Source organism: Halichoeres trimaculatus, unplaced genomic scaffold (genome assembly GCF_033239565.1).
Source record: "Halichoeres trimaculatus isolate MK-OKI-2021-1 unplaced genomic scaffold, fHalTri1.1 fHalTri1_scaffold_17, whole genome shotgun sequence".
NCBI lineage: Eukaryota > Metazoa > Chordata > Actinopteri > Labriformes > Labridae > Halichoeres > Halichoeres trimaculatus.
The window spans coordinates 14243640-14268371 of record NW_027437195.1 but is presented as its reverse complement, the minus strand read 5'-3'; the positions used below and the strand labels follow the sequence as shown (position 1 = coordinate 14268371).

The window sequence follows — 24732 nt, the reverse complement described above, 5'->3', positions numbered from 1 at the left end:
GAATGAAAGACAAAGTCACACGTCACTGTGACTTTGATTATATTTATCTGAATTTGTTTTATATCAAAAATTATTCTGGACTGCACACTTTCAACCACACTGGCAGAAACATGAGATTGCCTTGTTTATGTTTGGATGCACTTGTCTCAACTAACCTCATCTACTATTTATCATCCCTGAAAAGATCATTTAGATGAAATGATAGTGTAAGGAGTATTTATAACCATCCTCGTGCCTTACCTGCCTCTGCCGTCTGCTCTCCACCCAGCTTGTCAAACATGTTGAATGTGATGTCCAGATACTCCCTCTGGATAGCACTTACAGCTATCTTCCTCTGCTTCCGCTGACGGGGTACAATCTGGATTTTGAACTCTGCCTCATCATTGTCCTCCCCTCCATTGTTGTCAGGTTTTGTTTCGCTGTCCGCTTCATCTCCCATATCATCATCCTCTTCATCATCCCCATCCTCTTCTTCTTCATCGTTGCTGATGCTCTTGCTTTTCTCTGGCGAGGAGAGAGGCTCTGCGTTGTCCTCTGGGATGTCCAAGAAGATGGTTCTCCCAGAGGGAGATGTCCCAGGTCCGCTTCTCACCTCCTCAGGGGTCACAGGAACATCATCAAGAGAGGAGTACGGTACATGTGGGGTCTTCCTCAGCAAGTCTCTCTTCTGCTTCAGGGTCATGGGGCTTTCATGGCAGATGTTTTCTGCACGGTCTGGAAGATCTAAAGACGTGCTGGGAGTCACACGGTTTAGCTTGTTTTCTACTGAGCTGGGTGGTTCTGGGGTCTTTTTGCTGCTGGAGCAGTCCTCTATGCTCACCTGAACCACAGGAGACAGACGCAGAGTGTTACTGCTCGCAGGAGAAGCAGACACCTTTGGACTCCCATTGAACTTAGAAGCGATGATGGTGGTCAGGTCAAACTCTTCATCGCTCTCCACAATCCTCAGTGGAGGCAGAGGTTCAAACACCAAAGAGTCGCTGTCAGACATGGAGAGCAGGGAATGTTTCTCTGGGATCGAGGTACAGTCAGAGGAGAGGTCAATCAGGTCCTGGTCTTCTTTCCCTTGAGCTGATCCTTCCAGTGAGCCCTGGTCCAGCTTATCCTCAAAAGTCTCCATGCAGCTCAGGCGAACCTCAGGGATGACGGGTTTGCAAATGTCTGACTGTCCACCCCGGGAACCTCGTCGATCCACAGCATCAACACCTTCAGATGATTCTTTGCCGTGTCGTCTGCTGTGGGACGCTGCCGAAGAGGGAGGCAGGACCACAGGAGGGGCCTGCAGGTCACAGCGATCAATGCAGGACTTACGTCGATGTTCATCCAGATTGAAGAGGATTGAGTCCGTGTTGGAAATGTCCAAAGATTTCTGCTTGTGCATGGCCTGTAGCCGCTTCTTCCTGGTGCTCTCCTCTCTCACACAATGCAGGATGCTGTCCTGAAGAGCGCTGGCTTCTCTGTACTCTGACAGCTCAATTTCACCTAAAGCACAGAGGAAGAATTAGACCTTATTAACACAGCTTCTGCAACCTGAAAAAAAGAGTCAATCAATGTGATGTTATGCTGCACTTCAGTTTGAAAGCCTCTGCGCCTTACTTTTCTTGGCATTCAGCTCCACCGGCTGGTACTTCACAGACTTGCTGCCACCAATCCTCTTCAGACGAGCGAAGAAGGTCTGTGACTCCTTGTTCGCGGCTCCAGTCGGCGTGTCATGGACGTCTGACTCATCGAAAACACTGTCCTCTTCTAAGATGGAGAAAGAATCAACATCAGCAGTGTATTCAGGAGGCAAACTAATGTGCTAGAGGAGGCATTTATGGAGAAGAGCGTCATTTCCCATCTCACAAATAAACTTTGTAGAACAATTTAAGTTTTCTTTTAAAAACGTTTTCATAACATACCATCAATAAAGAGCCTAAACTTAAATTTTTATGTATATTGTGAGTTGTACAGCTAGTTGCTGTTGAGATAAACTCCATTCTTTATGTTGTTTCACCTTTTTCTTTCTCACTGTAGCGACTCATGTTAGAGTTGTCACTGTAGAGCGGTCCGGCTGTAGCGTGGGGACGACAGCTGTGGTACTGAGCATTCAGTGTGTTGATGGTGATGTGGATCAGATGGAGGACCACTTTACTGCCATCCATGTCTCTGTAAGGGTACTGAAGTAAGTGCAGAATATGGAGTTATTTCATACAGCCGTCTGTCTCTGCATAATTCATATTGAAGATCATAAAATATTACAAACATGTAATAACAAGATTCAGAAATCCCTTACAGAAGGAAACATGTTACCTCGTTAAATATTGATAAATGCAATGAAATCATACTGAAAGAAAGATTTGCGAAGAGCACCTTATAGAGGATAACCAGCAGAGCTTTGAGCCACATTTGTCTGATGTGTGGCCTCAGGGCCCAGAGGGAGCATCGAGGAGGCTGCTGGAAGTAGTGTCTCAGCTGTGGACATGTGCAGTACTTCAACACCTGGACCACCAGAGGGAGCAGCTGCTTTCCTAAACCAATATTGTAGTCCATCACCTGAAGGATAAACAGAGATTTATAGCATTTATATTACATTTCTTTTACACACAGCTTAGAAGTATCAGAAAAGAGGTGATAAGTTATATTTTAGTCACTTGTGCAATGCCAGCAATGAAGCCGTTGAAGCAGGTGGAGGTGCGCATCTTCTGAGGAGCAATCATGAAGCAGCCCTCCTGCTGGTCATAACCCAGCAGCACGTACAGGTGACGCTTCACTGTGTTAAAAGCCTTGGCACTGCCGATGTCTGCCTCGGCGCTGCTCTGGTCTTTGGCCATGAATTTCATGAGCACCATGATGAGCTGATGCACTGTCTGATGATCGATGCCAGCATCCTCAGGAAGCAGATCTCTGATGATGGTGTCATCCTCAGGAGATGGAGTCTGGCCTGCAAGAGGGGCTGAAGCGTCAGGGTTAGAGTGCGAGAGGAAACGCGCTGCAGACAGAGGAAGAGATGCAGAAAGGGAGGGGTGCAGGAGCGAGGGGAGGGGGCAACAACACAGAGTTGGGGGGAGTCAACTTGTCCACTTCTCTGTGAGGAGAGGTGGAGGCATCAGCATGCAGTACACATACATCAGTGTAATATGGTAATGGAAAAAAATAAATTAAAAATGAGCTGCTAATGTTCAACATTAATGTCACTCTTTCTGATGGTAAAGCAGAGTAAATCTGAGGCAGGATGACACAAAATGACTGCTGCTTTTTTATACTTTACATTAGCTTACTGATAATAACCAAACTGTATTTTTCCTCCAATGTAGGGTGATTTCATGAAGAAAGTATCATATGGTTCAGACTTAAGTTGTTATTTACCTGGCAGGACTTTCTCTATCATATCTCCCAGTGTCGGGGCAGAGTGCTCTTGCCTTGTAAGCCTTAAAGCTAAAAACCAAATTTGAAGAACAAAATTTAAAGAATGTACAGAGGAGGACAGGACGTGGGTTTGAGCCCCACTCTTATTAAATATGTGCACAAACAAACAGGCAAATAAAAAAATCTACTCAGAAGCCTCTAAACAGTATTTAGTCAAAGTATAATGAAGAACAAACACAGTCTGACCAATCATAAACACAAAATTACTACATAGTGTTTGAAAGAAAACCTAAATAGCAAACCAGTATGTGGTTAGACATTTAGGTGAGGTCAATGCTGAGGACACACAGGTAAGGAGAGAACAATGGGGAAATGGAACAGGACTAGAGTCACATAGTATTTGCAAATAAAAGGCATTTGGTTAACCCAGAGAGATGAAAATGAGCCGTGATAAACCAAAGACTGGTTTGTATCTGCAAACACTGTTAGACCACAGACTGAGTGAAAGTGACACCGGCTCAGATTTCAACCAACAGGCACACAAGCAGACAGACAGAGAGACAGACAGACAGATAGACAGACAGACAGACAGACAGACAGACAGACAGACAGACAGGCACACAGACAGACAGACAGACTGCCCTGTCTTTGCTACTCACGGAGTCGGTTGCTCAGTGACTCAGGGAGTGAAAAAGCTCTTTTAGACTCTGCCGGAGCCCCTTTCAAACTGTCACGGAGGGAACGCACACTCTTCTGTCGATTCCTGGCAAAACGGGCCCTTCGAATCTTCCACATTGCTGCATCACTGAGGTTGGCTACATTGGTTCGCACTGCTGTGATGGCTGTTGACAGACAGATTACAGACTTCATTTATGGCACTGTATTATTTCAGTTACTTACAAGATTATCACAAGGGAACTGCAAGATTAAAACTTGTGGATTTAGGAGGGATCTACTTGTAGGGAAAGGGAACTCCTTGTTGCAGTCAAGGTGCAGCTGAGCCTCCAGGGACAACGTTTCAAAGCGATTGACGAAGAACTCCCAGCTCAGTGCAGGAATGTCTTTCTTCAGAGAATGAAGCAGAAGGAGTTTGCTGAGGATTATGGGACGATCCCTCACTACGGTGTCAAACTGGAAATCCAGGCAGAGGCACAAACCCTGGACAAAGCAATACAACACAAAACACATGGCTATAATTAACTTCTGCAAACACTGTTAAGGGGATGGACAATAACAGCTCTGAGAAAAATTGTACGTTCACATTTCCATTTTTTAATGAGTGTTGTGACCTTTCTTTTTTAACTGTTTTAAAGTTTGTTCATGCTGTGGAGACTTACAGAAAACTGAAATATAAAATAGAAAAGATCTTTCAGATTTGTCTTCATTTTAATCACCAGTTTCATGCAGAATCAAGAATCAGTAATTGAAGTCAGAAACAAGCAACAAAGTTCGAACAAACAATAATAACAATTCACTCAAGTTTTAATCTAAATGTTCAGAGAGAAACTTTGGGAACTGCATTTCTTCCAGTCCCTGGATTTACCAGTTATACATCCAAATCTATGGGTTAAACTACCAAACTTGTCGGTGATGCTAAAATGTGACCAAGAACAGTTGTGACATTATTTTTCCAATGCCACTCAACTCTGTTTTCAATACCAGTAACTTTACCTTTTTAAACATGAGTTGTTTTGAGTTTAAAACTTACATATTTTTTCCTTTACTAGTTTTCTGCTTAATTTTTTCATGTTGTTGGATGATGCCACATTTATTATTAGTTATGACATTTTACAAGCCTCAGACACGAAGGTGAACATTTATCTCTATTTTTATATGTAGAAATTGAATTGAGCATCATGCCTATATTTGTTATACACTGTCATAAAATCAAAATCTCTTATAATCAAACGTTTTGGTGCAAAAATAAATAATGATATTATATGTAATATAATTTTAACAATGTTGTAATTTTTTAGTGAGCTGTAAAATTTGTATGAACACTGTTTATTTAATTTAATGTCATGAATTCTGATCAAATGACACTTTGATGACCAATTCACCTGCAGGGCCGGCCTCTTGATGGTGTCCAGCAGCAGTCTGGCCCGGGTGGCCACAGCTGGGTTAACGTCCTCCACTGAGGCCAGGAAGCAGCAGAAAGCGTGGGCCAGGGAGTATTTCAGCAGGTGGTTTTTTGTCACAGCACCAATGTCCAGGAACCGACAAAGCACCGCTACCTTTTCAACTGAAAGTCCAAATACAAGTCAAGAATGAAAGAGAAATTCTTAATGATCATTTCTTTGAGAGCAAGCAATAATGTGTTTTTTATTCTGTAATGCTCGTCAAAAAATAAAAACAACATTCATATTCACATACAGGAGTTGCCAACATATTCTCTCATACTCTCTTTGTGTGGCATCAAAACAAGAATGCTCTCCGTCTTTTTAGAAAACAAGATACCTTCAGAAATTGCTGGCTTTATTTATCAGGATTAAATCTAAAAATAGGTGATTTATTTTGAAATCCATCAACTCTCACCCACTCTAGGATGATGAAAGAACCCAGCACTGACCACTAGATGTCAGTGTAAAAGAGACTATCAAGAACAGCATCTTCATGCCTGTTAGCTGAATGTAAGTGTTTTATTGATTATATAAATGACTCATGCCCACAATCATATGGTTGTCTGTCTAAAAACTGTTTATAAGAGGAGAAAAATAACATTATTAAAGCTATCAAATATGGACTACATACGTATTATCCTACTATGAAGATTAACTGAGTGACTATGTGTCAGCATGCAGTACATGCTCATAATTTAAAACCTGTAGCATTGTTTGGCCTAATGGCAATTCATCTGTACCCCATCTCTTTATTATCTACACATCCAGTCCTCTGCTTCTGTCTCAAGGTCATACACCTCCTCTCTGCCAATCATGAGGCCAGAAAAAACATATTAATCCCACAATTCCTCTCTTCCGCCTGTTTGAGCCACACAGTAACCATGACAACAGAAGGGGGAGATGTGGAAAGGTGCTGGTTGGGAAAGCATATTTTATCAGCAGACTGGAGGTCTTCATTTAGCTGCTCGTTCAAACACAATGTCACACATTTTACTGTCAAAACACATCATTACAGAGTAAATCAAATTCTTTATGAGTCTGTGTCTGCAATTATATTAAATGCTTTTCATAACCACAACAAAGATCAAACTCTGATACACCATAATCTATCTCTTACCTGCTTCAAAGCGTATTTTCCAGTCTTTGCTGTTGAAGTTTGTGTTGATGAGGTTCCAAAAGATGTCTGCTCCATGGGAGAGAGAAAGGGCATGCAGAAGCTGAGGCACAGCCAGCGAGGCCAGCTGACAAAACTCAGACTTCAGCATGGACCACAGACTGAAACACCAACACCAAACACACACATCAACAAATGCTGACAAGTCAGACTTTTGCAGAAATTCTGTATTGAAAAAAGCAACAAATAGATACCTTGGTATTAGCATCTTTTCCTGGATGTAGGCCAGAAATTGTGGGTGATCCTTGCGAGCCAGATACAAGCATTCTCCATGGAGACAAAGGATCTTCAGACAGTTCAGCATGTTGAACAAGATATCAGGCTCCTCAAACTTTGACATTTCCTGGACACAGAGTACACGTGTGACTCAGAGTAAGTCAGCAAAGTAGTCAAACTCTAAATATTCAATGAATAAGAATAAATACCTGTAGAATGGTGTATATGAGCCTTAAAGACACAGGGAGCTGCTGATAGGAGAACTTTTTATCTGAGTTGTTCTTCATGGCTGGAATAAAGAGGAGGATTGTATTACAACTCAGTTCTTCTGTATTGTAGCTATGAAGCTGGAATTTCAGTACAGTTTGTTTGGATTGACATTAAAAAGAAAGGAAAACCAGTTTCAGGAGGTAAAAAATAGTTTGGGAGATTGTCATTAATTTTTAAAGTTGGTACACTCAAGTTGAAGCAATTTCCAGTAGCCACACAGCTCTGCTAAATAAAAACAGTCACTTAACATTCTAATTGTAAAACAGTTTTTAACCTAGGTTTACATGTACTAGGCCAAAAAAATCAAGTACAAGCTCCTGAAAGATTCAGCAGCTGCATAGGATTTTTTTTTTTTTTTGGCTTTTAGTCCTATTCCACTACTCATGTTGAGCTATGCTAGCTGTTGTAAAGCTATGTTCAGCCCTGTTTAAGGGTTTCACAAAGTCCCATTTCATTTCACCCCAAAATCAAACAAGCATATTTCTCAAAAAGTTACCTTCACATAAACTGCAACTACCAGCAGACTAATTAGCTCAAAGCTAAACTTCAAAAAAGAACATAACAAGCAAGTTCTTAAAAATGTTGAGCCATCCCTTGAAAGAGTAACATTCAGCTACCAGCAAATTTAGCTAACAGCTAGCCTTGACTAAAAAAAGTCAGACTATTTCTGAAAATATTAAACTATTCATATCAAACTTTATAGTATTCTTCTGATAGTGAAGAGGTCAGAGAAATCATTTAAATTAAAACCTACAACTAGCAACCAGGGCAGCTAGCTGATAGCCTAGCTTAGTTTAGAAAATAAGCCGATTTACCAAGTACTGAAGAATTCCCTGAAAAGTTATAAGTTCTCTTTTAGTACCAAACAGTGAATAGAGACTAGAGTTTGTTTTGTCTGACACACTTATAATAGAGAACACATTTCTGTATGTCCTGTCTCCTTCTCAAGCTGTCCTGTCCAGTAAAGGCAGAAATCCCTTTTTGCACAGAACTGATACACACATGCATCATCAGGTGACTGGTTGCTGGGGTTGTCATTGGTTACTGGAGTGGCTGCAACACTTGGGTCTTCTCCTTCCTCACTTCCATTTTCTGCCCCAAGAGAAAAATCTGGCTGAGGAAAGAGCAAGGTTTCTTCCAGACTATCTGTCGGCTCCTGAAGAGAAAAATATACATACTTTTTTAGCATTTCAAAATGCTTTTTTATAAAATCAATACAAGTGTAGTTCACAAGATGCATGTTTGATATCAGTTACAACACCAATTTATCCAGTGTTATGAATTGGGACACAAGGACTGCATTGTATTCATTTCAAGGATGCATCTATACATGTGGCTCATTTATATTTAGTGCATTAAACTCATGCTGAGTGTCTCACCACAAGGCGTATTTCTTCCCGGGGGGTCAGCCTCTCCAGGAGCTCACAGCCCAGCTGGTAGCACAGGATGCTGGATTGGCACAGGCTGCACTCAAGGGCCTTTTCGTCCTTCTGGCAGGTGTGCGAGCCCCCCCACGGAGCCTGGAAGACGTTGTTGATGATGCCCACGATATCCTTCCCTAGGCTGCTGTCTAGACCCAGCATCACACCATCATCTTGGAGCTCCATCTGGGGAAATGAGGGAGACAAAAGGTAAAAGGGGAACCAAGAGTGGAGCATGATATACAAATCTCAAGATATCACCTGTGGGAACTGTTTTTGCTTTTTAAGTCTTTCTTCTCCATGTGAAAAAGTAAAAAAGATAGTTGTGAAAAAAAATGTTGACATCTGAGTAACTTGTGTTTTAGTGTATCCTTTGAATACAGTTAGTAAAACAAGGTTTCTTCTTTCTTAACTGATTATATAATCTTACAGATTTTGGTTGGTCACCTGTTTCAGGATGAGGTCAAACATGAGGATGAAGCATCCAAGGTTCATATCATCATCATCACAGTCCAGATCCAGGGCACAGTGTCCAGCAGCATGACCCAGGTTTTTGAACGGGCTACATCGCAGGGGGCTGCGGAAGGGGCTCCTGAAGGGGCTGGGGAATGGACTCAGGGTGTTGTGCTGCCCGCGGCGTCCTGGATCTGATACCACACTCACCTACAGCAGGAGGGCACAAAAATATCAGTCAAGCACTTGGTCAGTCATAATAACTAATTAAGATCTTCTGGTGCTCTTGATAATGATAATAATAATATGTAACTGCAGAGTGGCCTGGCTGTAAATTTCAGTGATAAATCGACATCAGAGTCGAGTTCAATTAAGCCTTTTTAGAGAGCTATATTTAGACATTAGATTGCAGTTACTATGGCAACATACAGTACATGCTGATGAATAGGAGAAGCAGGGACAAGGAGGAAAATAAATCTCGACATCTTGAGACTAAAAAAAGCATCTGACAGAATGCAAAATAACCACAATTCCCAACAGTGTAATAACAATGAGCTGAGTGATGATTTTTGGAAACAGACTGCCAACACTGCAAGCTATTATTCTGTTCTGACCACATACCTTAACAGAAATGTACATGATAAAACTATCAAACCATCATATTATATTTTTTATGCAGGAGGGTGTTTTAGTTTCAGTGTTGGTGTGTCCATTTACCCTGCGAGCTCCAGTGTTGCCTGACAGATCGGAAGCTTGTGCCTTCCTCTGATTGGCCAGCTCCTTTAAAGAGTTCACTCCATCAGAGAACATCCCAATCAGCAGCTGAAGAGGAACCACAATGTCCAGTTCTGACAACACCTAAGTCCGCGACACACAGAAAAAGCCATACCGTCAGCTTTTGATAGTTGAGGGTTAAAAGTGGTTTAACTGATGGAAGCATTATTTTTGCACAGAGGTATCTCAAGCAGAGAAAGATCATCGCTGGACAGGACTTGTATACTTGGTTTGAATGTGATCTGTTTCATGGGAAATAATTCCTGCAATCTCTTGATCTTACTTTAGACAGAAAACTTGAAATTGATCCATGTATACAGGGCGACAAGCTGTGAGTGCATATGGGAGGAAAGGCTAAATCTCTCCTCTCTTTCTCAGTCTCATTCTGTGACCCAGATCCATATTCAGCAGGGTCTCTGCTCAGACTCTCACACTCTCTGACAACCTGTTCAATTCACACTCACTGCGGACAGAACCCCAGGATGTCAACAAGACAGCATGTGTGTGTGTTTGAGCATGTGTGTGTGCCTACATGCAGCCACAGCAGAGCTTGCTCCTGCACTGATGCTGGGTATCCTGAGAACCTGCAGCTGATGAAGCCAAACATTTCCTCCATGGAGAAGGGCAGGGGGCACAGCTCGATATCAAACATCTTACTGCAAGCAGAGAGAGGAACAGAAGTGGAAAGTTAGACCACCAGTGATTTTAAGTCCTGTTATTTCTTTTCCAGCTCTTTTCATTCACGAGCAAGCATGACGTATATCCGGTTAGAAACTGGGTGGCATGCAAACTTCCAGTCACCGTAGAGCGCTGTGCTACCAAATGATAATATTAAATGTTTGTCATCGAATAGTTAATATTAATTGTTATGATCATGTTTTTAATTGTGGCCTGATTTTTTACGCTCTAAATGAGATTACGTGAAATCGTGCATAGGTATCCTTTTCAAGACTTGGTGACAGCTCTTTCAGCCATCCCCAAACCACTGCTATGTGGTGTAGGAGAGACATAACATGTTGAATGGACTGAAAATCAATCTCTTGTGCGGAAGTTATATACATTTTTGTGTGTTCAGGGATGAAAGTTGATATTCTGCTGGAAAAAAGTATTATCGATGTATGCTAACTACTAGCATACTAATAGAAATCCCGATGTACGTTAGCATCAAGCTAGCGCCAGGTGCTCTGTATCGTTATTGGTAGATTAAGAGCTACATAACGTGTTAAATGGATTAAAAATGACTCTCTTGTGCGAGAACAATTCACTTCTTTGTGTGTTCTGGGATGAAAGTTGATATTCTGCTGGAAAAGTTTTATCGATGTATGCTAACCGCTAGCATATTAACAGAATTCCGATGTACGTTAGCATCAAGCTAGCTCTGTATCGTTTTTGGTAGAAGAGCTATAAAACATGTTGAATGACAAACATTTGTCATTTAACATGCCTTTTCAGACTACCATGTTGTTTTGTTGCTATTTCTCGCTCAGTTAACAAGTTTGTCTGAATAAACTTAAACTTGAAACTTTGTAAAAATGGTTCAACTTAAGTAGATTGTTGGTACTGTTATTTTAAACACTTTTAAAGTTCAGAGTACACTTTGGCAGGAGGGTTTATTTAACAGCATAAAGGAAGAGGAATTTTATAGCATAAGACATTTTCCTCATGAATTTTGAATGCCTGCCCCTGCTATTGGTCTGTCATTAGTGCATTAAAGTTGGGTGTTATTTAATAAATATTTCAACAATCCTGTACATATACTTGTTAGCTCTCTGTTATAGAGTTACTACTTTTGACACAAAGATAGCTACTTTGCTTAGCCCTGTAAAAAGTGTTAAACTTTACACTGATTCATTATCTTAGCCCAGAATACTTACATATCATCAGTCTCTGTTATTTTTATGCTTCAGAGCCTGACACAAAGCACCTGTCTCAAACACACTTCAGCTGAAATTTTTAAAGAATAATTGTCATTGTTTTGATGGTTTCAAAGTTGATGGTATTTTTGGAAACAGACTTTTTTCCTCCGATTCAGTGGAGCTCAGACAAAGACCTGTCATTGAGCTTAAAATATCCCTGTTCTCTATCCAGTGGTTTTGTCGCTGCACTTGAAATATCATGCTGTGTGCATCACATGAGCAAAAGACGGATAGGATGGGGTCGGATAAGTGGGTTGGATTTTTGAGGTGAAGGATCTACCTGAGAACCTCCCGAAACTCTTTGAGCTGGTGGTCTGGCACCTCAGTGCGGATGGCCTCCAGCCACTCTGGCATGAAACACTCCCACAGGGGTTGACTGATGACATTGTAGGGTATTAGACACAGGATTCGATTCAGGCCCTCCTTCAGCTGGGTCACTGTGCTGCACGACTTATCCCAGTAACCTCCCACCTGGTGAAAAATTGTGCAGGCATTTGTTCAGATCAAACACAGCCTCTGGAGTTAGCATGGTGACCTGTCTTCTAAGTATTTAATAAACATCAACTCTGAGCTGCATTATGTTATCACGCTGTTAAGATTTATGTCTGATGCACTGAGGAACATCTTTAAATGCTCACTAGTGCCGTAGCATAGTTAAATAGTCAGAAACCTCATCTGCTGTAACACTGAACTGTAACTTCACTCGTCCTGGGCCTTACCCGGGCAAACTCAACAGGCTTGGGTAGCAGACACATGACCATGACGTCAAAGCGCACTTCACACACTGTCTTTAGCCACTTGGTGACAAACTGGGGCTTCAGCTTCTCCACCAGGCTCCCAACCTCATCGTCCATCATGTAGGCGGTGGAGTGAAACCACTGGAACACCATGCTGACCAGCCGAGCCAAACTCTCTGTGGGAGTGTTCTCATTGGGTGTGCACAGGCTCACCTGCAGGAAAAGCAAACCAATTAGCTGTGTAAACATGAAGTCAACAGGAAAGCGATAGGGAGGCATGTTCTGTACACATCTTTATCAATCTCTTGTTATTGACAGACACAGGGGCAAAGGCCTGGGATTACACACAAGGAACCAGATGCCAAACTGGCTGAGGAGCCGCTGGTCGTGCTGGTCATCCTCTTTGTTGTCAAACTCTATGTTATCCAGAGAGTGGTGGGAGGCGGACAGACCCATCTGACGACGTCTGTTCAGCTCAAACTCTCGCTGTTCTGCATGTATTTCTGCCTCTTTGAGGAGGCTGGATTGATAGGGAGAAGATGAGAGAGAGAAGGGGGGAGTTACAGAGTCAGCAAGGACAAATTCACGAGGAGCAGTTTAATTAATCATATCACATGCTGAATAGTTATCTCTACATCCATGTTCAGACATGTTTCACATCATGATGCTGTAACTGCAGCTGTGAACGTAAGCGTATAGACAGTGAATGCACCTTATAACTGCTTCCACAGTGCACACCAGCTCCTCCGCTCCGCACTCCCGGGTGTTGATGGGAGGGGGCGAGGTCTGGTATAGATGGGTCTCCGCCGCAGCCCCCACCTCGCTGCTGTGGTGGTTGACATGGCAACGCTTGCAGTAGCGGACAGGCCGGTTGCCATGGCGCCCACAGCAGCCGGCCGAGAAGCAGGTGACCACTGCTCTCCTGACGTGAGAGCTACAGTTCTGCAAAGCCAAGAAACAGACCGAAGAGGAGGAGAGAATAGTTCATTTCTATTCTGAGCAGTGGGCAGGAAGATGAAACAATCACAGAAAAAAACTCTTTTAATCCTTTAAAAGTATGTATCCAAAGGTTTCTTAAACAAACAACTGCACTGAAAATGAATTCACTGGTTCTGAGATCTTGAGTGATTGAGAAACTCACTGAGCCCCCACAGTGTCTCAGGTTTCTAAAAATAAAAAGCTCGGCACGAGAGGGGCATCCTAATCTGATCAGCCCCTAATCTTGTGCCATTAGAGCAATGCAGAGCTCCCTATCAAATTAACATATCCGTCCTCTGGTAGGGAGTTTTCTCATTCTCTCAGCCAGCTTTCAACAAGCAAAAAAACTCACCTGACCATTACTGATATTGTTGTTGTTAAAAATAAGATTTAGGACTTTATGGTGTTTTTATGAATAAATATTCTTAGAAAGAAGGAAAACATCGCTGATAACAGTGGCAGAGCTGAAGTCACTTTAGGTGGGAGTTAAAAGAGCTTTGTGAAATGACTGTGACAAAGCCTGATCAGAATTCGAGGCTTTGGATTATAATCACAGGACAAAACGTGCTCCACTGTGTGGTGGCTCAGACTGACTACCTGAGATAATCCCACTCTCAGTTTTCCAGGTGTCTCTGTGGAAACCAGCGGGGAGCACTTGCCCTTTGCTGTACATTTAACAACAGCGTATAAACATCACGCCTGAGCAGCTTCATTTGAAACCATTCAGCCTTTCCTGAGCCACTTCCCATGAATAGAGCTCTCAGTGCAAAAGACGCATTTCAGATTGGTAAATAAAAGAGCTTGTTATTAACAATTGGTTTGAAAAAGAACATGAAATATCTCCCACAAAGAGATTTTTTGTTGGTTATTTGTGTTTGTGTGAGTTGCGTGAGTACTGAGTTGCGACGTCATTATTCTACTGATGCAACGAGGTTAATCTTTGACAAAAAATGACAGCAAACGTTTATTTTCCCTAATTATGAACACACACTGGATAATGCTCAGTATTACATCATGCTGTAACAGGATAAATCACAATGGTTATGTGCAAAACGAAAGCAGACCGTGACATTTGTTTCCATATTACAGAAGGAATCTTACCTTCTTTTGACAAATGGCAGATATCTCTGCTGTGAAGACAAATAAAAACAATGTCAAAATTGTTAACCGCCTGTACATAACTACCTAATTAGCCTACATTAAGTAGCAACAATTATTGTGAAATACCACTCAAAGATGAAGTGAATTATTTTTTGAGTTTATTTAAAATATAAAAAAACAACAATAGCAATTTAGAATCATAGTTTGTGATTTGGGATTGGCCATCTGATCTCATAGGTATCACGTCACCTCTGGACACTCCTCTGCTCAGTATCATAACAAACTAAAGTGATCCATTTACTGTGTGTGTTTGTCTCTGTAAGGTGAAAGACAGACTTGGTGAAACTCAAACAACTGTTTGTTTGTGAACACTCACCTTGGGGCAGGAGCACATCCACAAGCCATTCAGCGTGATCTCTGAAAAGGTTAAAGAAATAAATAAACAATTCTTGATGTACCAGCAAACTGCGCCTCAGAGCCTAAGCACAAACACAGCCACAGCACACACAGCACACACAGCCTCAGCTCCCCAACAAAGCTGAACACAATATATCTCCCTCAATATCAAAGAAAGTACAAAACACAGAGCCATGCAATTATAGTATGTACATGCTGGAGGACAGAGAAACAAGTGGCTGCGTATTTTGTGATGATCATCTCATTATCAGGGTGAGGGAATTATGTAACCATGGTGATGACGTTCCCCTGGGTAAAGGTGGGGAATAATGAGGCAGGCACTATGTGATGTATGTTTGGAAAGGCGTCTTAGTTAAGGCGGGGGAGGATCTGGGGCGTGGAGAAGAGGAATGAAAGAGTGGCATACCCTGCTATCCTCTGACTGCACTCCTCGCAGATGTAAAGAGGAGGGGGCTTGTCTCCCAGGGCAACAGAAAGAGTGGGATCTATACACATCTGCAGAGTAAGATAAGAAGTGTTAGTATATGCATGTGGTATTCAAAAGTTATACAAGATAATACTCAGTTGATTTATTTTAGAAGTAAAGATGTCATTTCTTCCCACTTGGAGATAACAATCATTTAAGAATCATGAGATGAGGGGACTGTTTTTCTTTGCTGAAGTTTTCTTTTTCTGCTTTCATCACCCTCCATGTCTCCAGCTGTCTGAGCTTTCTGATGGCATTTAGCTTACAAACATGAGTGTGATTTGAGCTTTATTGTCATCATTCCTTTTTTTTTAAATCCAAGAGCTAACTGACCTGTTTATTATTTTTATATTCTGATGAGCTATGGTTGTATTTGTATGACAAGTGATCAAAAAATAAATATTAAGACGAGGGTACCTTAAAACTATGACAGGTGATCTGCCTTTTGAATTTAATCCTCTCACACCGAACAAAAAATAAATATAGAAATAAAAAATTTGCCCTTCTTTGAACCCACTACCCTGCAATACTTTACCCACCTTTCCAATTCAGTATCACACCCTGCAGTCAGTGCAGCTTATATTTTCTACCCCCTTGCAGTGCTCTCTCAGGGTAGTATATCATGATATTGCACAAAATTATGTGACATTTATACCTGTCTCCCTAAGCCTCTGTGCGGATGACTGCCTGCATATGCTGCTCTCCGCTCCCTCACAACCTGTGCTTAGCCCTGTGCAAAACCTCAGTGCTCTTAGCCTCTGTGTTCAGACGGTGCACTGTTATTTACTACGCTCACTTGATGCCACCTTCTCCTCCGGGGCTGCACGGGGTCACCGCTTCCAATTAAGCCCCCCCCCCTCCCCATGTACCCCCTCCCTGCTCCTGGTAATTGAAATCTGGCCCCTGTCCGTGCCCCTGTTTCTTCTCTCTGTTTGTCAGTTTTGAGCACAGTTGAGTAAAGGCAGGCAGAGCTGATAAAGCAATGCAGCAGCAGCAGCAGCAGCAGAGGCTGGTGTAAAGCAGCATCAGAGTTGATATCATTACCCAGCTCCCACAGCAGCCTGGACATGCACTGATTTACTTATCAAGAGGCCAACAAAAGCAAATACACCAACACACAATTAAGCTCAGCAAGTCAATTTTGCACATGCCCAATGCATCCGGGAAGAAGTTCTCAAGGGAAAAAGCTTTTAAACATAAAATGGACTGTCTATACAAAACAAATTACAAAAGGAGAAAGTGAAAAGACACAGAGAAAAACAAGTCCTCCTCTAATCTATTTTCACACAGTAACAAGGTATTGTTAAAGGGATTTTGGATCTGTTTTATGAAGAATGCTCAAAGTTTGTTTAATACATCTTTCAATCTTTCCGAAATCACCTTGACAGCTGGTTTATTGATGGCATTGTGGCACTCGATATGTTGACAGTGGATGGGGTTCCAGGCTGATCCAGAAAACGGATGAAGATTGACAGTATAAGGTGGGAGAGAGGAAAAAAAAGTAGATAGATCAGACCTCCAGTCAGGGCAAGGAGATATCATTTAGCAGGTGTAATATTTGAAGAACCTGACCTGTGTACTGCAGCCCCCTGTATTCACTGATGGCTCCTGGAGGCTTCAGGTTGGGCCAGTAATGAAACAACATCTGCACGGCTGGAGGCTTGACTTGGGATGGACCATAGGATATTACATACAGAAGGTCCTGCGCACAGTATGAACATTAACGATCATTTTAAAACACAAATTTATTTCGAGGCTTTTGCAAACTTGTGTTTGTGAATAAAACAAACTGAAAAGTTTCATTGCAACAGAGTTAAGCCTTCAGATTATTATTTTTTAAAGAAATAGAAGTTATTGGCAAACATCTTGGAATGAATAATTATATGCTTTATGCAAAGAGCCACTACATAAAAAATGGGAACTGCTGTTATGGTATGTTGCTGCAAAACTTGTGTGCATCATGAAAACAGATACAAACACCTTGGGTGTTACAGAGTAAAGCATAAATTACCACCAAGACACAGCTTAATGTATGCAGCAGGTAGTTAGAGAATAGTGTCAAAAAAAGCTTAAACCTTGAACCTGTGTGTGTTAAGAGACCTAGGTTTGTTTAAAGCAGCTGAGGATGACAAATTTTCTGAGGATTAAAGGCATCCCAGTGTCTTGCAGAAATCTTGTGCTGCTGAACGGTCTGGGCTGAAGAAACAAGCTGTCACTTGAAGAAATGAGTCTGCTCCAGGAAAAATTACGCAAGCAAAGAAACTGGAATAACTTTTGCTCCAAGGTTTTTTAAGGAAAAAGGTATTTTCACAACTCTTGGCCATTTTCCTCACTTCTCTGATTATACAAAGCTTTGTTTTCTAGCCAAAAACTGAAATAATTTTCACAGGTCTTACGCTGCAAAAACTGAAATCTTATCAAGTGTTTTTGTCTTATTTTCAGTAGAAATTTACTTTTTAGTCTCAATATGAGCCAAATTCACATGACCAAACCAGAAAAATTTCTTGTTTAAAGTTATTTAAGGACAAGAATTAGGTCTGAATTGCTCGTAACCAGTAAAAATAAATCTGCCAATGGAACAAGAGAAAAGTTACTTATATTAAGACATTGTTCTAGTCTCAAGGAAATTTTCAAGCAATTTTTTCTTGTTCCATTGGCAGATTTTTTTACTGGTTATAAGCGATTCAAACCTCGTTTTTGTACTCTGATAACTTGAAACAAGACATTTTTCTGGATTGATAAGTTGAAAGTGGCTCATATTGAGTATAATAAGACAATTTTTACTTAAAAAAAAAAAAAAGACAAAAACACTTGATAAGATATCAGTTTTTTGCAGTGTAGTGGTGTTTTTGTTCTCCCTTACAGAAAAGTTTTAAGATAGGGTTTCTTTAGGTTATGTCAAAAATGTAGTACATTTTCTGGCATGACAAACAAGTCCTTACTGAAAATATCATGTGAAAAATATTTTTAAAAAACTACAGCCTTGGAAGCCAGCAGCTTGTCTGTCTGCTGCAGTATTCCTTGTTTATTTAAAACTTCCCATTTTTGAGAAGCCTTAAAAAATTAAGAGTGACAGCACATCTAATCACACATGTACGTGACTTTGACTCTGTTTGAAATGAAACTCTTCATCGGGTCCTTCAAAAGAGGCCAAATATCATCATTATGTAATACCTTCCACACTTCCTGTTTGTGCTTCATTAGACACTCCAGCAACTGACAGTGATACACTGGAAAGAAGTAATAAGGGGAGCCATTAGAAGACAACATAACATAATCTAACTGTTTAGTTACAAATGTGTGTATGCTTTCAAATAAGCTAACAGGGTAGTTTACCTGGGTTTGAGGTGTACTGCATTGCAATCATGAGCATTGAGGAGGCGGACAGATTAACGTAGGCTGGGACTCCCCCCTCCCTTCGAGTTGAGCCCACTACAGACAAACAAGAAACAGAATAATAAAAAAATCAGCTTAATGTCATGATGTTTAAGATGTTTTGTTCAAGATATGGCCTAATGGTGTCAGATTTTATTAATTTCTTACATCACTAATAATCTCACCAAGTTGCTTAGAAGTAAATGAGCTCCTAAGAGGTTAAACTTACATATAGCCATTGGGAGAAAAGAGGTGCTCAGGTACTCAATGATGTCTTTGTGGAGGAAAGGGGGAAATGTGGCTAAAGTGGAGATCATTGTATAGGGCAAAGTGCTGAGAATATCATCACTGAGAAAGGGCAGGAGGCATGTTGTTGTGTAAAATATGGACTGTCCAAGATCTGATGAGAAAGAAGGAAGGCAAAAAGGACAAAGAGAGATACACAGAAACTCATTCAATTAACAGAGCATACAGTATTCACATACTGTATGCAGCAGCACAATTTCATGACATTTCAGTCCTTTAACAGTAGAACAGGGAAAAAGTATTGGACAATGAGCTTCAGCAGAGAGCAGTGTGCTTTCTTTAAAAGCCAATGAAGTCAAGTTTGCCCCCAGGAAAAGAAGAATACGAAAAGTAGGAGATGGTTTTCATGCTTTATAGCTTTCTTTAACAGTGGCAAATATTCATGAGAAACAGGAGCACTGACTGATGCAGCCTCAGAAATAAATCATTCTCAGATGTATACAGAGAGTATTCAGAAAGTACAGCTTTATATTCAACTCTTTGACATTAGTATAACATATCTCCCACTGTACATAACAAACATGCAGTCGGGTATGATACACAGAAGAGGAAGCCTATGTCTGGTGTATCCAATGGCTTATGAACGATTAAGTTGACAGGATCCAGCGTGCTCCCAATCACCCCATGCATCCCTCAAGATTCCTCAGCAGGACTTCTCTCTTCCAGTTACAAAAAAAGAGGCCAAAAAAGCAGCTGTGGCTTCATGCAGGCCAGACGGCTCGGGATGATGATGACAAACAGTGGTGCACTGGGCCTTGACTCACCATGCTGACCATGCTGCAGCAGGGGCACCAGGTCAAGCAGGGTCACGAGGGTCACATAGAGGCCCTGATAGTCCAGAGAGGGGTACTCTGAGAGCTGAGCGTCCCGACTCTGCTGCCCCTGCCCCCCGCGGTCTGACGGGGCATCGCGCAGAACGCTGTAAAGGAGGGAGCGAGTAACTGTAGGGTTGATGGAACTGACTTGTGGTCTTAGAGATGGGGTGAGTGGGAATGGCACAGGAAAAAGACACATGGTCATGGGCACGGCCAAATTGGAAGCTTCCTGGTTCTCCTTCCTGCCTGTGCGGGACAGAATGCTGCTCCGGGGGCGGGAGGGGAAGGGGAGGGAAGGGTAGGGGAAGGGAACAAGGGAAAAAAAGAGACAACAAAGACACAAAAAAACAGCACATTACATTGAAATGGCACTACAGAGACAGCGTAAATAGAAAAAAACAAACCCAGATAAACCCCACATAGGATGCAGTGTCTCACTATTTGACTGTATCACTGAAGGCACGGGCAATTTTTCCCTGCTTTGTCTGTTGAGTGACTTTGATTCAATTTTTCCTCATTTAATCTGTCTTTGCACTTGGAAAAGAAAAAAAAGACATGAGCACAAACTGCAATGATCACTGCATCTCATGCGTATCTGGTGACAAGGAGCAAAAATATAAAAAATGGCATGTTTTCAGTGGCAACCCCATACTTCTCCAAAAAGGCACAGCGCAAAAGACTGTCCCTCGATGGCTGCCGTCTTACAATCAGCAAGGTCAGAGGCTACCATGCAAAAAAAGGCCAATGAGCCGTGGAATTTGAAAAAAAGAAAGAAAAAAAAAGAAATTTCCTTGTCTTTTGTGGGGCTGTCAAGGATGGGAGTGACACCAAATTGGTTTAGGGAAAATACAGAGGTGACACTTTTGAAACATGCTTCAGCCAGTAATAAACATGTGTGTGAGGTAAGATCAAATGCTCCGAGGTCACAGCACATGTTTATTGCACCAGAGAAATAATGTCCGTATGCATACATTATGATACTGTACCAGTATCATCAGGAGAAATAATGAGATCCAACAGGCATATGGATTCAGGTTTCTAAAATAAATGTAACAACTAATCTACGGTAGAGGAGAAACTATAATGACAAAGGAATAGGTTGTATCAGGGGGAGATGACTGGTAGCATTATGTTTGTGAACTAATGCAGGATGGACAATTGTGTTTGCTGTCCCCTGGGGAAGGTGGTGGACATATTCAATTTTAAGAGAGGGAAAAAACAAAAGGAGAAATTAGTTGGGGTTGAGTGCGGAGCGTCTAGGGTGGAGGAAGGGGGAAGGGGGGGGGCAGAGAGCATTGCTCTTCTTACTGCACATTACTAAAGAGCTAAGCTGTTCTATCAGGCAAATGATTGGGATTTATCATAAAAGCCCAGCTTATAAATGCTGATGTATTGTTTTTTTTTACTTTTGTTTTGAAAGGTCACTCAAAAAGGAGAGTTACAGCATTTCTGGCGAGTGAGAAAGGGGAATCCATCTTAAATATAAAAATAATATTTAACACGACATTAGACTATGCATAATGTTTGGCCTGTAGCTTGATGTTTTACACTGTAAAAAGCAGAATGTCACATTTTCTAACTCATCCCCTCAAAGTCATACTCTGTAAGATCTCAGTCTGTGGAGATTCTTTCATCAAACAGCGTTTTTTTTGTTTGTTTGTTTGTTTTTGTTTTTTACCAAGTTAAACTCAAACTAGTTCAGGACAATACACTGTATCTCAGAGTATGACTTTTTCACTGCCATATAGAAAACATCATAATTATTTTGAACAATGAACAAAGACAAAAACAGACACACTCACACACACACACTGAACATATACACAAGGACACACATATGTGCATAACATACATTCGTACAAACAACACAAAAACTACAAACATATACGACACATAAAACACATGTAGAAATGCACTGATACAGACACATGACATACATCGACTGTCAAACCCTGCACTCTGTATATCTATATCTACTATGTGTAGCAGTAATTCAGTGCACAGTCAGACCTAACGACATTTTTCAGGTTTATGTAGTCCAGATAAAGCTTTGTGGTGCCTAAAATAATGTCTGACGTGACTAGAAATGATTTCTGCTCAGGAAAGTCGTCTATCTGAGTGATGCAGTTTGGCCTGAAGTCAGCACGGCTCACTGATGCAGAGAAAGTCTGACTTAGAGAAATATAACAAATCTATCTTTAAGAAGACTTGAATATTTTAGATAAATTGAATGATTTAAGCTTTCTTCTTCTGTCTGTTCTGCAACTGACCTGAAAATAACATCGGTGTATGAATCAGCATCACCTCCCTGAGAATTTTTTTGCTTATTCTTAATTTTTCTAAGTCCACTTCTTCCACTTCCTCACTAATCCTTTTTCATTTTCACTTTTCTCTCTATCTTAACCTCAAGTCTAAGAGAGCACAGGTGTACTGATAATCCTGGCATCTCTGCTGAAACCATACCCCTTTAACAGTAAGGGGAGATTATTTTGTTCTGCAGATCTGTGCTAAAAGGCCCTGCTACAAGAGGAAGTCAAGTAGCAGTGTGGAGCGTTTCCTTTCACATTGAAACGACACTGCCACTCGGACAAAATCTTAAGTTAACACGTTCTCACAGTTGCAGCCCCTCCTGTCATGCTCCATCTGCACCAAAGACAAATCAGAGGCCATTTCCAAAACAGCACATTGGCTGCTGGTGCTGGACAGCCCTTCAGCAAAGCATAAAGTATTCTGGATACTCTGTGAGCATCACTCAGCAGAGAAATAATCCTTATGGGGCCGAGGCATAAAGTGTAGAATCAAGGCCAGCTGCCAATCTCAAATAGATTGCACCCTAAGCTGATAATAATGATAAAAGTGGGACATACAAGTTCTGCCTCTGGTAATCCTCTAGTTTTGTAAATTAGCCAACAAGTTATGACAGCGGTAATATTTTCTGAGAGGCTATAAGCGGTGAGACTAAGCTAACCATATGTGGACAGAAATAACCTGTTACAGTGCATTTTGAAGCTAAGCTAAAAGGAAAAAAGAGGGAAGTGACCCATCACAAAATAAGATGTTTCCAAAATGGCTTCCTACTTGACCTGTGTCAGAGGAGGAAATAACATGATGTTCCCTCCTCAGGCGCTCACAGCACCCTTGGGAGCAGCCTGACCCTACAACTGTAGAGCCTGAGGAGCTGCCCTCTCCGCCGGCTCTTATGGGAAGGACAAGACATACAACCCCAGGGAGTGTTCATCTAGCAAGCGAGCGCTGAATCAATATACAAAGTGAGCCGTCTATCACTGCTGCTTTAACACAAAATCATACCTCCACCAGAAATCTGCTTCTGTCTATCTCTTTCTCTGTCACTCTCCCTTTAATTTGTTGTGGTAAGTCAAGTGTGTGATCCTAATCTGAGTATCTGATCATGAAGGAAGCTAAATATGAAACATTCTACAGTCTGTTACTTCACCTGTTGGCTCCAGAGCGGGGTACTTACCTGAGCAGGGTTTGGGAAAAGTATTTCAGTGTGTTTGCAATGTCTGTTCCAGAGGGCACAGGATAAATATTGTGTTGCACACGGTTGTGATACTCTTGCAAGTATCGTATCTTAGAGGCAACTGGACAAAATAAAGAGCAGAGTAACAAACAAATCAAAACTATTGCTAGAAAAGTAACCATAAGCACAAAGAAAAGGCAGTTGGTTGAACATACATGCAGCTGTTGCCCTGGCTGATACAGAGACAGCTTGTAGCTCAGAAGCTGTGATTATCAAGTCAAACAAAGAGTGTGTGTTCCCATGGCTCTCTGGGCCTGCACCAGGTGACCTTTTTAGTATAGAAGCAAGGTCACCGGAAGCCCTGGAGGAGGTGCTAACTATTGCTTACAGAAATAAACCCATGCACAAAAGGTTGCCAGTTCAAGTCCCAGGACAATGCCTGGAAAATGCGGTCGGGGGTGAGCATGAGAGAGGGCTTAGTCACCGATGACACTGACCCCGGCTTGTTAGTTACCATGACGAACTGTTCCCTTAGGTTGATGTCATAGGTATAGATGTATTAGTTTTTTGGCCTGTGGATGTCAGAGACAGAAGTTGGACGGGGTGATTGCTGACCCAGTTTCTGTGACTTTGGGCTGTAGTGTTTAGCGTCCTCTATGACCTGTAAATGACAGACCCCAAAATAAAAATAACAGCTGCAGGGTTGGAGCATGTGTTCTCAAACTCTGTGCAGCATTTCAAAATATTCTTCCTTTATTGATATTTGGAGATGTGTTTTGATTTTCTTTTACACATCTAAAAAACGTTTTAACACCTGTGAATTTGTAAGATCTGTAACCAATTGAGCAGGGTCAGTCTTTAGCTGATATTAGATGGTTGCAATACTGATTCCCTAACCTAGCATTGAATCAGGACCAGTGTCTACCAAAGCTCCCATACTACTCCCACAAAAAAGTAATTATGTGTAAGTAGATCATTTATTTGTTTTGATAGCTTTGATAAATACTTTACTCTTTGCAACACAGAGATTATGTTTGGTGATGTCACAAGGTTGTTGGGGTGTTCCTTTTACTTTGGTGCATTGAGTTGCATACCAAATTATACCCAACAGCTAGTTTTAGTTGTATATTGTGTTATTATCAGTACTGATATTGGTATCAAAACAACTCGCCAACCTTTTGAAAGCCTATTACTAAAAACAAAACATGGGGGAAAATTGTTGACATTTTCAAGCTTTGGCTCACAGTAAACCTTCACCTCACACCTGTTGCCTAATGTTTACTGTCACACCTCAACTTATCTAAACAACAGTAGATTTTCATGAGGAGAACTTGTTCCTGGTAAGCTTCCTGGCTAGTGCACTG

The 24732-nt window shown here is 41.4% G+C and overlaps 1 protein-coding gene across 8 annotated transcripts in view; it reads right to left on the bottom strand.

The window, feature by feature from the left end:
* The window catches only part of unc79 (unc-79 homolog, NALCN channel complex subunit), a 35535-nt gene that overhangs the window by 9775 nt on the left and 1028 nt on the right, over nucleotides 1-24732 (bottom strand). For 2 of the 8 annotated variants that reach the window (XM_074691854.1, XM_074691860.1), the window contains exons 2-32: nucleotides 23369-23489; nucleotides 19837-20150; nucleotides 18996-19166; nucleotides 18728-18823; nucleotides 18566-18621; nucleotides 16964-17093; nucleotides 16772-16836; nucleotides 15332-15420; nucleotides 14885-14925; nucleotides 14509-14537; nucleotides 13142-13371; nucleotides 12778-12949; nucleotides 12412-12642; nucleotides 11973-12163; nucleotides 10309-10432; nucleotides 9720-9860; nucleotides 8997-9212; nucleotides 8508-8735; nucleotides 8131-8284; nucleotides 7068-7147; nucleotides 6837-6985; nucleotides 6586-6743; nucleotides 5409-5590; nucleotides 4305-4506; nucleotides 4008-4190; nucleotides 3349-3417; nucleotides 2634-2971; nucleotides 2353-2535; nucleotides 1997-2159; nucleotides 1597-1746; nucleotides 241-1482 (exon numbers count right to left, since the gene is read on the bottom strand). In XM_074691854.1, coding sequence (XP_074547955.1) covers nucleotides 241-1482; nucleotides 1597-1746; nucleotides 1997-2159; nucleotides 2353-2535; nucleotides 2634-2971; nucleotides 3349-3417; nucleotides 4008-4190; nucleotides 4305-4506; nucleotides 5409-5590; nucleotides 6586-6743; nucleotides 6837-6985; nucleotides 7068-7147; nucleotides 8131-8284; nucleotides 8508-8735; nucleotides 8997-9212; nucleotides 9720-9860; nucleotides 10309-10432; nucleotides 11973-12163; nucleotides 12412-12642; nucleotides 12778-12949; nucleotides 13142-13371; nucleotides 14509-14537; nucleotides 14885-14925; nucleotides 15332-15420; nucleotides 16772-16836; nucleotides 16964-17093; nucleotides 18566-18621; nucleotides 18728-18823; nucleotides 18996-19166; nucleotides 19837-20150; nucleotides 23369-23489 — 5898 coding nt within the window. The remainder of the gene's footprint in view (nucleotides 1-240; nucleotides 1483-1596; nucleotides 1747-1996; nucleotides 2160-2352; nucleotides 2536-2633; nucleotides 2972-3348; nucleotides 3418-4007; nucleotides 4191-4304; nucleotides 4507-5408; nucleotides 5591-6585; nucleotides 6744-6836; nucleotides 6986-7067; nucleotides 7148-8130; nucleotides 8285-8507; nucleotides 8736-8996; nucleotides 9213-9719; nucleotides 9861-10308; nucleotides 10433-11972; nucleotides 12164-12411; nucleotides 12643-12777; nucleotides 12950-13141; nucleotides 13372-14508; nucleotides 14538-14884; nucleotides 14926-15331; nucleotides 15421-16771; nucleotides 16837-16963; nucleotides 17094-18565; nucleotides 18622-18727; nucleotides 18824-18995; nucleotides 19167-19836; nucleotides 20151-23368; nucleotides 23490-24732) is intronic. The other 6 variants (XM_074691856.1, XM_074691857.1, XM_074691855.1 and 3 more) reach the window with 6 other exon arrangements.